This window comes from Neomonachus schauinslandi, chromosome 4 (assembly GCF_002201575.2).
Source record: "Neomonachus schauinslandi chromosome 4, ASM220157v2, whole genome shotgun sequence".
Lineage (NCBI taxonomy): Eukaryota > Metazoa > Chordata > Mammalia > Carnivora > Phocidae > Neomonachus > Neomonachus schauinslandi.
The window spans coordinates 60721712-60739046 of NC_058406.1; the positions used below are offsets into that span (position 1 = coordinate 60721712).

At 39.2% G+C, this 17335-nt stretch overlaps 1 protein-coding gene across 1 annotated transcript in view; it reads right to left on the bottom strand.

Moving 5' to 3' along the window:
* Positions 1-17109, bottom strand: part of ERICH3 (glutamate rich 3) — a 78178-nt gene extending 61069 nt beyond the window's left edge. The window contains exons 1-5 of the mRNA XM_021678138.1: positions 16913-17109; positions 10996-11089; positions 8404-8529; positions 4749-4820; positions 2985-3113 (exon numbers count right to left, since the gene is read on the bottom strand). Coding sequence (XP_021533813.1) covers positions 2985-3113; positions 4749-4820; positions 8404-8529; positions 10996-11089; positions 16913-17109 — 618 coding nt within the window. The remainder of the gene's footprint in view (positions 1-2984; positions 3114-4748; positions 4821-8403; positions 8530-10995; positions 11090-16912) is intronic.
* Between the last annotated feature and the right edge of the window lie 226 nt (positions 17110-17335).

Genomic DNA, 17335 nt, shown 5'->3' on the forward strand with positions numbered 1-17335 from the left:
AAAAAACCAATGAGACCAGGAAAAATTCAAGTTTTCACAGAAGCATTTTATCCAAATGTATAAGCAAGAGAAGAAAATGGATGAGCAGAGAAGAAGAATGATAAATTTGAACATCCATAGGTAGAAAGCCAGTTGTTAGACAGACGTGGGAAGGGTAGCGAAAATAATATTCCCCAATATCTGTTTTTCTTTCTTCACTAGTAATAGAATTTTTATCAGGGAACATGGCTATCATAAATAAAGGCTATATTTCCCAGTATCTCTTGCAATTCTGTACAGATATATGCCTCAGTTTCTTTCGGTCAATAAGATGTGAGCAGAAGTGATATATGAAACCTTCAGATCATACCTTTAGAAGAAGTGTGCTGTCACTTTCCCTTTACTCCCTTCCCTGTAGCTGAAATATCCACATGGTGATCTGCAATCTTGGCTTATGTAAATGAAGACAACACACTAAGTTTGGCAGATTAATGACAAATTAGGAGTCTGAGCTTTTGAAGACTTGATAGAGTAGAGATGAGCACACCAGCTGAGATTCACATAAGTGTGTTGGGGTGGGGAGGGCATCCTTATGTTTAAGTCATTGTTATTTTGGGTCTCTGCACACAAACCTATTTATTTCATGACCAATACAGAAAGCCAAATGGATTGACTAAGGCAACATCTGATTTAAAGAAACAGGACATGAGACTACATGAGCCAAAAGGCAAAATGTCTTTAAACCCACAAAGATAAATCAAACTAAAGGTTTCTGAACAAGGGAATCAGTTCACCCAAAAGAATTCTTTTGAACTCTGTAAAACAAATACGCCTAAGACTCTCTCCTGTCAAGTAATTCCACTGAACACAAACACATTGAAAATCTAACATAGGAATTCAAGAAAGCAGGTTACTATAAACTAGAACATGATCTATTGGCTTCTGTGCTCTAAATTTTATTTTCCACATTTGCATACAGATATCATTCAGTTAGATGAATATGGCAGTCAAATGTTTAACTGATTACATTTATATCTAAAAACAAATTTGCATCATTCAACTAACAGCTGTGAGCTACAAACTGTTGTAGTTCACATCAGAAGCCACCTTAAATTTGCTGTATTTTAAACTGTTTGTAATATATTTTCTTGGAATAAATATGACACTCTAGCTTAACATTTTCAAAACTGTACCGGAATGTGAATTGAAATTGACTACCTTGTGATTACCCAGCTTAGCTGAGCATTTCTAATGCTTACTAGACGATCTCTGGGGGTGACTTTTCCAAGCTTGTGCAGAATGAGTTGAATGGCTTTCCACAATTCTAATGGGAATGATGCAGCTAAAAGCCTGTACGTTACTCTGAAGGTTTAGGTTCAATTAGTGACCAAGTGCAATAACTGTTCACTGGATGCTTTCTTTCTTTCTTCAAGAAAGTTCAAAGAAAAATTGATGGCAATATCCCAAGAGGATTACTATTTCCCATCTCCATGGCACTTGGAGGTCAGGAGTCAAATTTAGAGGATATGGATCCAGGTCGGGAGAACGAAAAGGAAGATTTGCATTTCTGTAAAATGGGAACTACACTTCCAAGGTCACAATAGGTATCCCTTACAGTCCGGAAGCACCATAGGGGGTGACCAAGTGGAGAACTGCGGCTTACCAGATAGAACGGTTTCTGAGGCGCTGGTATCAGTGTTTCCTGTGATTTTTAAATTACTTTCTCACTCCTGCCACATTAAGATCTCCTGGCTGTATCATGAACTATTTATTGAGGGTGTTCAGCTGGAAAAGTGAAAAGGAAGCCTTTCAAGGGTTTCTCCTCTTTGAAACAGGTGGGAAGAAGATAGAAAACAGCACTTGATTGTTTCTTTTGTTTCAACCAGGTTAAGCTTTTGAGAGCCTAGTGAATTTGCCATCCAAAAAAAGAATTGTTTGTGTACGTACACATTTAAATGAAGCTGGGAAATATGGTAACAACAAAGGGAAAATGGTCGCTTTTCATAACTTGAGCTGTTCATCAGGAAATGTCAAAACATATTTACCTTTGAAAAATGTCAAAGCTTAACACTATACGAGATGAACCTACTTCAACAATCTGTGAAAGCTTTGCAATTTCTCTATAAATATTGTGCAATCCAAAAAAAAATGTTCATGCTAACAAGGAAATATATTAGGCCACACAAAGCAAGAATAAAGATGTGATCAAGCAATTCATTTACAACTTAAACCATCAACCTCCCGCAAATATTCTGCAAATCTTTTCCTGTACCTATATTGTTTCAAGCTACCTCAGCTTCCTTCAGATTAATCCCATCTCTATATTATAAATGGATCGAACTGGAATGAAATGTCGGTTTGTGCAATTTCTTTAAATAGAATCTCTGCACATTTAACTATGTTTATGTTAGAGTATGTGCCTGTGCTTTTGATAAAAGAAACACAAATATAAGTATCTGGCCCAACATGCTATACAGTATGATTGAATTTGTGTGCATAAATAAGTTTGACAGATAAGGTGAGAGTGGAGGGAACAGCAAGGACAAAATCTAGAGGTCAGAAAACATAGGACATAAGTGGAATGACTAGTGGTTCAATCTTGCTGCATTGTAGAGTGCTAAAGGGTAATCATGAGGGAAAATATTGGGTTGGCTAAATTGAGGTCAGATGGCTTAGGGTCTTAAATGTTAGGTGAGAGAGTCTAGGTTTTTCTAAAAATGTCACAGATCCAGTGAAGGCATTTGGGTATGTAAGTAACAAGTAATCTGCACTTTAAAGAAACTACTCTAGCAGTAACAAGCAAAATGGATTTGACAGGGGCGATACTGACTGAAAGTGGGACGTTCAGTAAAGACAGTTGAACAGATACAAGACCACATTGGCATTCAGTAGGATTCACAGGATTATACAGAGAAGCACTCAGAGAGAATTCCTTCTGAGAGTAACCAGAAATTATATAATATTTAGTCAGAATGGTACATGACAGAGTGTTTAATATGACTCACCAGTGTTACTGGACTGGAATGTCCTTCATCAATCAGGACACTATGGCCACGGTTAGTCTTTGGGCCAACTGGGGGGTGGGGAGACAGGATTGGCATGTTATTTTCTATAGACCATCTTGTGGGTTCTCCCTAGAATAAGAAAGTGAACAAATTGATGCATAATTAGCAATTGAGGTTAGGTTATTGCCTGACAGGTTAAGAGATACTATATTACTAAAGAAGTCCTTTCTCATTACTTTCAAAAGTGTTCCTTCTGAGGCCTATCATGACAGTCAGAAAACGTTTCCACAGCTGTAGTGGGGCATTGGGTGTGGTAATGAGAGGCAGGAATTTCAGTCTGCTATGTTGGAAGAAATAGCTGTACTCAAAGAAATAGCTACGGAAACAGTGTATCCTGAGTTTTAGCAATAATACTTACGAATCTGCTTAAGCAGATCACTATAAGAAGTACAATATTCCACACAGTTCTGATCAGTAAAGACTACCAGAAACTATTACTTTTTTACCTTAAAAAAATAATGAAATCATGCCCCAAGCAAAAGGGTTGCATATTATATAAAAGGAACCTAAATCACAGGTCTTTTAACCAAATGCAGTTATAAAGTGAAAGTTGTTACGAATGAAAATCATATAGGGAGGAACTGGAGTGTCTATCAGGAATTTCTGCCAATGTTGTAACATGTTCATGTGCTTAGTCAGCCTATCTGGCAATCTGGGTGAAAACAAATCCCACACGGCTTTAGGCAATGTTCGTTGCTATTTCCAGGGACCATTTTTCTCCATCAACATTTCAGCACTAACTTATAGAATCTATAACTCAGTCCTTGATGTAGGACAATATTGGCAAAGTTGAATTAACCACAAATCTCTACACACCAACATTTCTGATCTTGAAAAACTGACCTATCTGCTGTTATTTAACAACACTTTTGTAACAAGATTATCTTTTGACCATGATGAAATAGACAGATTTGAGTCTATCAGGCAAGAGGGACAAATCACCGCTTTATGTGGCAACTTATTCTCCAGAAGATTTACAAATATTCCTCAGTTTGTGAAATGTGTCTTGGGCCCCATGACACAGAAAATGAAGAATCACCTGCACATTTGAATGGCTCGAGAAACTGAATAAAACTGCCAACCTAAACTGAAATCTTTCAGACATACTTAATTGAGTCTCTCATCTCCTGATTCAAATTTATATGTTTCATAAGTTCACTTCAAAGAAGGGATATCAAATATAAAAATAAAAATAAAAACAAATAAGGAATTTTTAAATGCCTTGTACAGAATGTCTAAATCTTATGCTTTTGTTTGCCAAGGTAGATCTTTCCTACCATCTATTTTCAAGGGTCACATTTGCATGGAAATGTGCCATTGGGTAATTCTTAGAATGCCATTTCCCATCACATTGGCAACATCACCATCTATTTTCAGCTTTTTAAGACACAAAACAAAAATCCTTGGGCCTCTGTCACATATCAATCAAGAAAAGACAAAAGCAAAATTTCAAACTTGAAAAGAGTGTTTTCCACGTTTCCTTTGAAAGCTTTGTACCTTATAAAAGTGTGGGAGAATCTCCTATTTTGCCATGATCTTCTGAAATAACGGTGGCCAAGATACAGTCTTGGTGAAACCATCACCTGACTTCAGCTATGAGTTACTCAAGAGTAAAGTGCCTCAAAAAGCTTCAATAATAGTGCCATTGACTTTTAAAATCATAAAATAATATTATGAAGTAAAGAGAATTATGTAGCTCCTTACCTTAAATCTCTGAATTCGCTCCTTCCTAGCTAACGTCTCCAGTTTTTTTTTTATTTCAAGTTGATGATACCGCTAAGCATACGGGAAAGAAGGGAGGAGAGGATCATGTCAATTATAGCAAAGATTTTTTTAGAGGAAAATAATCCCACCACCTAACTGTATTCCCACTTACTCCCCCCTTGTCACTGAGATGGAGAAGAATCACCTGCATAAGTGTGCAAGTGGGAATATGAATTGGTACAACTCTTTGGAAAGCCAATTCTTAACATAAAGCAGTGAAAAGTGTCCCTACCCTTTAATTGATAAATTTCACTTCCTAACCTAGCAGGAAATCGGAATTAAAAGAAAACATCTGTGTTATACACAAAGATGCTATCTGAAAGGAATTTTTTCTTCAAGGCAAAAATTCAGAAGCAATATAAACCTTATAGAGAATGGTTAACTTTGGGGCACATCCATATAATGGAATAGAATATAATCATTAAAATAAGATTCATAAAGATTTTGTTTAAAAAAATGAAAAATGCATGTCATGCAGGAAAAATGTAAAATACAGAATTGCACAGAAATACAGTTTAATTGATCAAGCTCATACCATGTGGCTGCTCCTGTGCCAGGAAGGGGCATCATGTCCGTCATCTCTTCTTGAACAATGCTAATTGCTAAGCAGTCTCATTCTACCAGTGCAGAAACTGAGGCAGAGGACCACGAATTTGCCCCAGTTCACACATCTAGTCAGTGGTGGAACTGTCATCTGAAGCTCAGTCTACTGGACACTAACTTCCTGTTTGTTTGCTCTTTATCTGTTTACTTATTTTTCACAAGACCCTGTCCCTTTCACAACATAGCATGTTTTTATTAATGCATAAATATGAATAGAGACTAAAAGGAAATGTGAGTATGTCAACAGCGGTCCTCTCTGGGAGGAAGGATTCTATGCGGTTATTTTCCTTTTTTTATTTTCTTGTGTTTTCCTAATTTTCTGTACTATTTTAATTAGATAACTTAAATTTACATGAGGTTTATTCATGTAAAAGTAAGCTGCTTACGATTCTATCTGAAATCATTCAGACACATTTGAGGGCATTTGAAAAGTGTTTTTTTCTGTTCTTGATCCCCTCGTGCAGCCTGTGGGATCCTGCGGACTCGATCTTTCCCTAGCGAGTATCGTCAGCCCTCTTCAGACACTTCCCTTTCTTCTCTCCCTCTTCCTTCTTCTCTCACCCACCGATCACCAAACCTCATTACACTCACTACCAGCCATTTTCCATTTATTTCCAAATCTGCAGCCCTCTCTCGCACGGCCCCTCGTCTTCATTAAGGCCACCAACGTCTTTGTCCCTGGGTCAAACCGAATTCCTTCTTTTCCCCAGCACTTCTCGGTTTCACCATTCGGCACTTGTGAGAGCCTGCCGGCTTCCAGGACACCTCTCGGGGGGGCCTGGTTTTCCACCGCGCGAGGGCTCTTCCTCACCCCGCTGCAGTCCTTGAGCTCCTAGCACCCCCCCCCCCGCCCGCAGTCCCTGAGCTCCAGCAAGTGCGCGCGCCACCTGCCGCGCTAGCGCCCCCAGAGGTGCTCTAGCTCCTTCTCCCCAGCCCTCCTCATTCAGGCAGTGTCAATCTCCCTCCCAGTTCGCATCTCATCTCATCTGGGAGAGCGGCCTCTCCCCAGCGTCTCCACCACTGCTGTTAGCCCTCACCTTTCGGCAACAGCTTCCTAATTGACCTCCCACCTCCAATCTTTTCCAGCTCATTAATCCATCTCCCACATTTTTAGCAACATCATCTTTCTAACACGGCTCTGCTCATTTATTTCACGCCCCTGCTGAAAAAAACATCTCATCGCCTCATCACCTACACTCCAAACCTCGCTGGGGTTTGAAGGCCCTCCACAAACCCGGCCCCAGCTTATTGAAGAGTGTCACTTCCTGCTGCTCTTTCAACCAACCCACTGTGTGGTCTGGCCTCAGTGAGCTTTCCTGCCCATCCACGATGTCCTTTCTTCTCTAACCTCGCGCCTGCTATCCTCACTCTCTCCGATGCCTTTCTCACGCTTTCATGTGACGCCTCATTTAGCCTTTGAGGTCCAGTTCAAATAGCAAGACCTCGGTTCACCCTCCTCTGACTCTCACAGAGGCGTCATCGTCCCCCTCTTCTGTGAGCCCAGTGTTTTTCCTCTCTCTAGCTTGTGATCACTTTCTACAGTAGTTTTTGTTTTTTGCTTTTTTTGGCTTTGGGTTTTTATTTTTATATCTCACAGCTACATCACATAGCTTCATACTGGTACACGGTAAGCCTACAATTAATGATTGATGTTTCTTGTATGCACAAATACATGAATATTAATATAACAACATTAGTAAACAGCATCGGCATAAACTAAATGTGAGACAAATGTGACAATTTAGAGACAGCTATTCCATTTGTTAATTATATTAATATATTACATATCATAATTATATATATATTACATTTTATAAAATTATATTATATATTACATATTAACACTTATTTAAGGTATCTATTGCAAACTTTAAGAATGTATGAAGACTCTTAAATAATAACATATTTAACAGTTATGATGTGTCAATTACATGAAAGTTTGGAAAACTAAACTTCAAAGATCAAAGCTAATACCTAACTTGGTGCCTATTGGTTAAATTTGAAACTAGGTATAGATTAATTTACTGTACTGTTCTTTTAACACTAGTTGCAGAATTCCAACTAATACTTTCATAAGCAAGAGAATTTGGGGACCATAAACAATGATTCCATATAATTCATGCACATGATATAAAGCATAAAATGAATTCCTAAATTAACAGATCATATCTTATTTGAACGCAGCACTTGCTCAATATAATGGTAGCATAATAATAAATATTTTCAGTGGCGCTCCGCTTAGTATTGGTTTACTTGTGATTCTACAGTTGTTCATAAATGTTTACTGCACTTACAGGTCAATGATTTTACCAGCCAAGTTCTCTGATTTACTGCTGTATGGCCAAGCCAGGAAGTGACATGCTTTTTCAAGGAGATTAAAATGGTGTTGATGCTTGAAACTATAGGTTCCATAGAGCAAGGATAAAATAATTTATCAAGTTAGCTAGATATCCTACTAAAAATGCCATGTCAGACTTGAAAAAAAAGTTGTTGATGCTTTAGTTTATGAATCTATGCTGACCAATGTGGCCTAAAGTAGGAAGGACAGCAGATGTTTCAATGCCTCTTCCCTGAAATTTAGCATACGGCTCAGCTTCAGAACCTTAAAAGAATAACAAATCTGAAATAATTCATGGCAGTGGAATTATTGATATTTAAACAGATGTCACTTTTTTTTTTAGCAAATGGAAATTGAGGTACAGATGGTGAGGGCTGGTATGTTTTAGAGTAGCCATTATGGATTAAAAATCTACATTTGTTAAATACCACAAAATATATAATGATGTCCATATTTTTCCCTAACTGAAATGGAGAAAAGCTTACTTCAGTCTCTTGGCTCCTTGTTACCTAGAGAGATGTAGAGTATTTCTCAGGGTACCTTGTTCCATTCATTTTTCATGAAATACAGGAGGAATTCCTCCACTTCTGGGTATGGGAGTATTAATTGTCATATTAGAAAATATCTGTTATAAAGAAAATGTAAATACTTTACCTCCATATCAAGAACCTTATGGAAAATAGCCTGAGCTAGGCAATCCCGGATATATTTTTGGTGATCCCTCTTCATGATATTTAGCTTGTATTCTTTTTCAGAAAGTATTCTTCCACTTCTTGTGATCTGTCATGAATAAATAAAACATACATGGAAATACAAAGCAGAAAATGTATTGTTCGTTATCAAAAAGGGAGAGAGAGAGCGACAGAGAGACACAGAGAGAGTAGCGCTATCTTCTAAGCATGAGAGAGTCCACTACTATGGCTGATAAACGTTCACTTTTAATGAATATTTCATAAGGAAAAAAAATCAGTCCCATACACCCATCATTGAGAAAACACACACAGGTGGTGCACTTGACGTTTAAAACAAGGTTTTCATTAGAGTCACAATGTCTCCTTGATGGAACCCAGGTGTTCCTTTCATTTCTTTTTTTTTGAACACATTTGGGAAGAGGAGGTAGGGTGTTACCTTGAAACAATGAATAGGAGCAGTGATCACAAGACTGATGATCTTACAGGAAATAACTCTGAGGGGCAAAACATGTAAGCTACAGAGGTGCTCATCAGTTTGTCTTAAAAGTAATTGGTTTCATTAATTTATTTCACACTGCTTTTTCTCCTTCCACTCTCCAACCCAGAATGTAATTTAATTTGTCCTGATTCAGATTTTTTTTAGATTATGCAGTGCTGCAGATATAAAATATTCCAGACTGATTTCAATTGGTATCATTGAAAATGCCAGGAGTGGTAGTTTCTGTTTTTTATTTACTTGTTTTTCTTTTCTCTTACTCCTTCCTAAGGGCATATTTGTTGTATTTTTCTGTATTTTCTGTAAACAGAGGGTGCTATCCTTCTTGGATTGTTCATCTTCTTCCTTTCCACTTAATTACGCCCTGCTCCTTCAGGTCTGATCCAAGCCCACATATTTCTTGATTTTGATAACTAATTTTATAACACTGTTGTGGCAATGTATTGGAGCTCAGAGACCAAGGAGAGTTGTGTTACAAGTGACTGGATACTGATGATCTTTTTATATATATATCTTTTTTCTCCCCCCCCACGGAAGAAAGGGGTATGCTTCTAGAAAGTGTTTCCAATCACAAATAACTCAGTTACAGTCTTTGAAATGTGTTGTCCATGGGATATCATGCCGTTTGTTTCCAACAGAGAAAAAATGTTGAGAGCATCCTGTACTGTGGCCCCCTCCCCAGTTAACAGGTGTCATTGTCCTCTCCCCTCTGGGAGATCTGATCTCCCCAACTAGACTGGAAGCTCCTACAGGGCAGGAGTTCTTAAACTTAAGCCTGCACCAGAATCAGAAAACAAGTTGCAAAAAAACAGATTGGTGGGCCACGCCCCACAGCTTCTGCCTCAATAGGTCTGGGGTGAGGCTCTAAAATTTGCATTTTCTAACAAGTTCCCAAATGATGCTGAACACTGCTGAGTCAGGAACTGTATTTGAACCACCGTTCTAGAGAAATCTTCCTTATTTGAGTTGTCATGCACATAACCAATGTCCAATAAATGCTTGTTAATGATGTTGATGAGTAAATACAAAGTCCTTCCCATTTATACATAAAGCTTGCAAGACTGTTATCCAAAGAAGTAATGTTAATAGTCACCACAATAATTGCAACAAGCATTTATTACACATCTCTTATTGCCACAACAATCCTGAGGGCTGGGTATCATTGTCTTCATTTTACAACTAAGGAACTGGAGCTGAGAAAGTGAAGTACATGAATTGCTCAAGAGTCTACGACTTGTAAATGGTAGACCCAGGTTTCAGCCAGGTCTGTCCGATAACAAAGCCCCAGGAGACAAAAAGCAAGCTCTCTTGAGATCTACCCAACCAGAGTGCCAAGCATATAAGCAACAATTAGAAATGCAATGCATAATCCTTTCAACACCATGGCAACAATAGTTAAGGAAATCCACTGTGTTTTAAGAAGGTAAACAGCTAAAATCATTACTTACACTTTCTGTAACCACGCCCATTTCTTTCAATGGACAACTATAGTATTTTTAAAAGATTTTCACATTAAATACATTTAGAGAAATGGAAATCCTGTGGAAATGATAGTTTTAGAGCTAAGGAAAGACACTCATGTTACCAATAAACAATCTGGGAAATGAAACAGGTTTTTAAAATTCAAGGGGAAATTTTGAACTGTTCATGTCTTGTACACCATATTCTGTGATTATTAAAAATAGTATTTTTTCCTGAAGACAGTAAAGTCTTCTCTATGCTTAATCCCTAACAGTTCCTTGTTCATACGAGGTGTTCAATAAATATGTGTTGAATAAATGAATGAATAAACAAACAAGTAAAATATGCTATTGGAAGCTCTAGGGTTTTTTCTCAATAATTTATAAGTAGCCTTAGTGGTCATTGTGACCTCTCTTCCTATCTTTTGAAACACAGCTTCAAAAAGATAAATCAGAGCTCTGGAAAAGAAGTAATTTTTCTAAAATGAGGGGGGGGGGTGATGTCCCTGATTAGCTCAAAGAGAAAACCAGAAAAGGGAGCGAGAACTACTGGATTTAACGAAACAAGAGGGCAGGTGGGAAGGAAATCAAATCTTACCAGCCCTGATCTTAAGAGATGCCGCCTTATCCTTGTGTTGTTAAAATATCCAGTCAGGTGTTTGTCGGTAAGACTATTATATGCTGCAAGCAATCTGGAAGAGAAAAATGAAACCATTTACATTTTTATGAAGTGCTGCCTGATAGCCAAGGTGATTCTTGACTCTCTCATCCCCAAACTGTGCATAATCATTCACTCCTCCAGATCAATAAACAGGTATTGAGCACTTACTGTTTTCCGGGTTTTATGATAAGAACTGGGAGACAGTCCTGACATTGTTTATTTTGCAGACAAGTATGGAAATCAGACATGAACAATTAAATTGGGTGTGAAAAATCCAACAATAGAAATAGCAAAACTCCTGGGGACACAGAGAAGGAGACTACCAACTCCGGCTGTCAGGAAAGTCTTCTCAGAGGAAGCCTGATGGGAAATTTGGACTCTTCAGCCTCCTGTTTGATGCTAAATTCCAGCAGCAAACTTACACGCACTTCCTCAACATATTCTTTCATGTCTTCAGAACACAACACACGGTCCCTCTACTGCCAAGGCCTCTCTCTGACCCTTAGCTAGTGGATACGACCCGTGATCCACAATCATCTCTTCTCCCAGCAAACTTTCCCCAGTGCAAACTGGACGCTCTGTGTTACCTTCCACTCCCCCACCCTAAAACCTTGAGTTACTTACATTACATGTCACATAAGATTGGAAGGCCAGGATCTTGCGTTATTCTTAGTATCCCTATGGAATTATTTATTGTGTACCCAAATAATGATGTGTTCTATAGGGGAAAACACAATTTTGTTTGGGACTCATTCTTGCTGGTATAAACTTCTAAGTTTAAGCTCAGCAGCTTAGAAGTCTTAACTTCCATATATATATCTCCACACAATTCATGAATTCCACATCCAGAACTCCCCACCCTCCCCGCCAAAATTCATAGATTACTGTTGATTTTTAGGGTCTTTTATTTTAAGAGTTAAAAGAAAACAAATCGGTTCCTTGAGTACATCTTATACCTTGGTAGGTGGTCAATCTGAGTCTATAAATCAAAATTTGAAGCTATTTTTTTCTAAGTTTTAACTTACCCTCCACTGCTTATTATTACCTTACAAATGCATATGCACATTTACATGTATGTATACAGGTAGGCACGTAAGTTCATCCATATACATAAATGTGAGTGTAGGTACATACATATGTATATATAGAGAGAGAGATGAAGAGAGAGACAGAGACAGGTAGAGAGAAAGAGGCAAAGAGGGAGAATTCACAAGCCTAAACACAGCCCTAAAATAAGGCTATCTTAAAAAAAAAGTATACCTTATTACCTGCAACAAAGATTTACAATCTGTACATATTACGAGCAGTTGATCCTTAACTTATTTGGAGGCCAGAGCAGGGACTCATATGATACAGTCAAGTAAATGTCATTAGTGACAATTTTTTTTAGCTGCCTTAATTACATGGAGATGGTATCGGTGACCTTTTCCTGTCTCTTTTCTCCTTAACGCCCATCTAGGAAAGTTATATGCTGTCAAATGGTAAGGAAAGTTTAATTTTGTCCACAGAAGACACTGAAAGCAGTTACAAAGCCCAGAAGCCAAGATGCCACATGAGAAGCCATTATTTCACGGGGTTTATGTAAAAAGACAACCCAAGGGCTTCAGTAATGCACATACGAAACCAGCCCCAGATAATGCTTTGAAACCATCTTTTAAATGAACTGTCTTGGTGTCCTATAGTTCATCAAAGGTTTCCTGTCTCCAAAAGGTCAACACTGTATCCCTTACCCTTTCTGAATCTCAGAATATCTTTTCAGGAACTCATTTCAGAAAGGTGAGCAGGTGTCTCTCGGTCCTAACAATCATGATTCTACAGTTCACAGATTCTTAAGATAAATCATTAGACAGATATCATCTATAGTCTTTTGTCTGTTTTTCAGGCTCAAGTTTTAAAAAAAATCAATAGTTTTGGAATAGCTGTGAGTGCTAAAACCCTGATTAAATGAAATAGGGTCAAAAAGTTAGGGTAACATTAACTTCCCTACTGGCTGAAAATAATCCCCTTATTTCATTCAGAATTTGTAACTTTTTCAATATTTAGGTCCTAAGAATAATGCTTAGCCAGCTTTGGCACCACCTCATCCTAATTCTGCTCCCCCAGGCTCGTACTAAGTGAGTATGTGTCCATGATGTCCACGAAGTACCTACAGTCTTACCGAAAGGTCCGGTGGAGTTGAAACCTTTAAACACATCAGCTTTCTCACCTTTCCCTGTTTAGGAAAGATTGAAAGTCCCTGGTTGGGATGCTATTTGTAAAGCAACTCCTTCCATGATATCATATACCTGGCCTTGGTAGAAATGCTGAAAAATAACTAGCTGGGTCCATCCGGGGTCAGTAATTTCTTTTTCAGCAGTGCCTAATTTTTTTAACTGAAACTTTAGATTAACAAACTGTTTGATAACAAGAAATTGTACTAGAGTAAGTTATATACAGAATTAGTAAAACAGTTGTTATGGAGTGAATGTTTGTTTCCCCCTAAAATTCGTATGTTAAAATCCTAACCCCCAATGTGATGGTATTAGGAGGTGGGGGCTTCGGGAGGTGATAGGGTCAGAGGGAGGAAGCGAATGAGATTAGTGCCCTTACAAAAGAGACCCCAGAGAGCTCCCTTGACCCTTTCACCATATGAGGATATAGCTAGAAAACAGCCATGTATGAACCAGGAAGTGGCTCTCAAGACACTGAATCTGCTGGCACCTTGATATTGGACTTCCCATCCTCCAGAACTGTGAGAAATAAATTTCTGTTGTTTAAGCCACCCCGTCAATGGTATTCTGTTACAGGAGCCTGATGGGACTACATTAGCAGTCAGTGCAAACATTTCTATTGTATACATATAAATGTCACCCTCGTTCTGACCATGAGGCCTCCTCCACAGGGAGATGGTAGTGATCGTGGGTCTCAGCCACAACCGTAGTCTGTCTGATGCTCTCTGTTCTGCTTCTCTTCCTGTGTGCTTGGTATGGGTTGGTAGCCTCCCTTTGCACTTGCTCAATTACAAGAGCTTTACTGACCCGGCCACAAATTTAGATTAGTAGAGCTTTTCTGATGTTTCTGCCTTTGTCCTCTCCATTCACTGCCACTGTTACCCCAACACACACACCCTTTTCTTTTCTTTCTTGCACTCAGCAGAGCCCTGGGCCAGATGAGGTCACCTCACCTGAACTTGGTGATTGTGTTGCACCTGCAGCACTCCACTCCCTTTATAAGTCACTCTGCATCTCTGGTCAAAGCTGGACTTCTGGTCCTCCTACCCAGTCCCATGATCCTCCCCTGCTGCGGTCCCTAGGATCAACAACTGCACTGATCACAGCAATTACCAGGCCACTGTGACCCTATCATTCAAAGGCCATGCTGTTCACACCAAGTCCCACAGCTAAATGCCAAAACAGGCCTAACTCATTGGCTTCGTTATCTGATGGACAAGACTACTTACCCACCCTCTGGCCACTGGATGGAGAACAACCCACTATCTGGCTCAATGCACCAGGGAAGAGAGCCCCCCCAGGAAACAAAGCAACCCTGTCGCTATGAAGGGTCCTGTTTCCCCCACTGTGATACACACCCCACATTCCTGCAGTGCGGAGGGACTGGAGGAGCGGGCTGCTGAGTCCCTGGGAGTGCTGCCTTCCCAGCTGCAGTCCTTCCACACTTAACCCTCGGACCCCTGCCTCCCACTGTGTAGAATATCCAAATGGGGCTCTGAAGTAATAAAGTCGGTGATTCCTATCAATCCCTCCATCTGCCCCCAAAGAGAATCTATCCCATAAAATCCCCATCTGAAAAGACAAGCACCATAATATTATTAATCACAAGCATTTACTGAGCACTAACTCCTTTCAGGGCATTCCATAAGATGCTGGGGATTCAGAGAGGGCACAGACACTGCACCCACAGAGTTCCCAATCTAGTGTACATACAGTGTGTGTGTGTGTGTGTGTGTGTGTGTATGTGTGAGCATGTGGGCATACTTCATTTCTTCCTGTGTCATAGGCTAATTCATTCACAAATAGATAATGAGTGTTTTAAGTGTCTCCATGTCAGATACTGTGCTGTAAGCTGGGCAAGAAGTATATTATCCCCATCCCATTAGCAGATTACAAAGCACCTCCACATACACAGTCTCATTTGATTTTTTTTAGGCCCCTGGAATGAAAGCTATTACAGCTCTTCCATCTTCCTAAAATGGAAAAGCTCTAAAACAAGATTATCATTTAATGTGAGGCAGTCATAGAAAAGCCTGATTAAGGTAACACTTCTTCATGATCACAGTGATAGAAGAATTTCTTCTGGCCTCAGCATTCTTGAACCTAACCCCTCTCCCAGAAGTGCCCGTCCCCACACCGTCTACCCTTGGTGGGAGAGAGGGATGTAGTGGTTAAGACTCCAGCTGCAGTTCAATCCTGGCTTCAGCATTACTGGCTCCATATCTGAGAGCAAGTGACTTAACTATACCTCGATTGTTCTACCTTCCACAAAACACTAGAACGTGAATACAATGCGGCCAAGTTCTTTGCCACTTTATAACAAGGATCGCTTTTCCTCCAGTTTCCAATAACTTGTTTCTCATTTCCATCTCAGACCTCATCGGAATGGCCTTCACCATCCGTATTTCTACCAATGTTCTGTCCATGATTATTTATGTGTTCTCTAAGACAAAGGAAGCTTTCTCTCCAGCTCCCTTTTCTTTTTTGAGCTCTCACCAGAATCACAGGAAAATCCCTTCACAAGAAAATATTTGCAAACCATATGTCTGATATGGGGTTAATATCCAAAGTATATAAGGAACTCATACAACTCAATAGCAAACAATAATAACAATAACAATAATCCAATTAAAAATGAGCAGACCTGAATATACTTTTTTTCCCCCAAAAAGCACACAAATGGCCAACAGGTATGTGAAGGGACATTCAACTAATCATCAGGGAAATGAAAATCAAAACCACAACGAGATATCACCTCACATCTGTTAAGATGGCCATTCTCAAAAAGGTAAGAGGAAGTATTGGTGAGAATGTGGAGAAGACGGATCTCTTGTGTGCTACTGGTGGGAGTGTAAATTGGTGCAGCCACTATGGAAAACAATATGGAGGTTTCTCAAAAAACTAAAAATAGAATTCCAGCAATCCCACTTCTGGAAATATATCCAAAAGAAATGAAATCATGATCTTGAAGAGATATGTGCAGCCCCATGTTCACTGCAGCATTATTCATAATAGCCAAGCCACGGAAACAATCTGTGTCCATCAATGGATAAATGGATAAAGAAAATGTGGTGAATATATATGCAATGGAATATTATTCAGCATTAAAGAAAGGAAATCCTGCCAATTGCAATAACATGGATAGATTTTAGGGCATTATACTAAGTTAAATAAGTCAGAAGAAAGACAAATACCAGGCAATCTCACTTTTATGTGGATTTTTTTTTTTTTAATGAACTAATAGAAATACTGAATGATGGTTGCCAGGGATTGAAGGCAGGAGAAATGAAGAAATGTTGGTGACAGGGTACAAATTTCCAGTTACAAGATGAGTAAGTTCTGCGGACCTAATATACAGCATGGTGACTATAGTTAACAATGTTGTATTATATACTTGGAAGTTGCTAAGAAATTAGATCTTAAAAAAAAGCAATTATGTGAGGTGATGAATGTGTTAAGGAACCTTATTGTGGTAATCATTTTGCAATATAAACATCTATCAAATCATCACATCATACACCTTAAACTTACACAATGCTATATGCCAATTCTAGTTCAATAAAGCTGGAAAAAAGCTTTTGGACCTCAAAACTTTTCCAGTCACTACCCCATTACCAGGTCCAAACCTGCTTCCACATTTTTACGTATTTGCTATAGCAGCATTCCACGTCTCGGTACCAATTTCTATCTTCGTCTGTTGAGGCTCTGTCACAAAATGGACTGAGTGGCTTAAACAACAGCTACTTATTTCTCGCAGTTCTGGGGGCTGGAAGTCTGAGGTGGACGTGCTGGCACGGTCAGGCTCTCGGTGAGGACCTCTTCCTGGCTGATGAATACCCATCTTTTCTTTGTATTCTCATGTGGCACAGAGCAGACAGAAAGGCAAGCTCTCTTTCATCTCTTCTTATAAGGGCACCGATCCCATCATGAGGACTCCATCCTCATCACCCATCTCCCAAAAGCACCAGCTCCAAATATCATTGTACTGGGGATTGTGGTTTCAACATATGAATCTAAGGAGGACACAAGCATGTGGTCCGTAACAGAAGGCATACTTGTGTCCATTT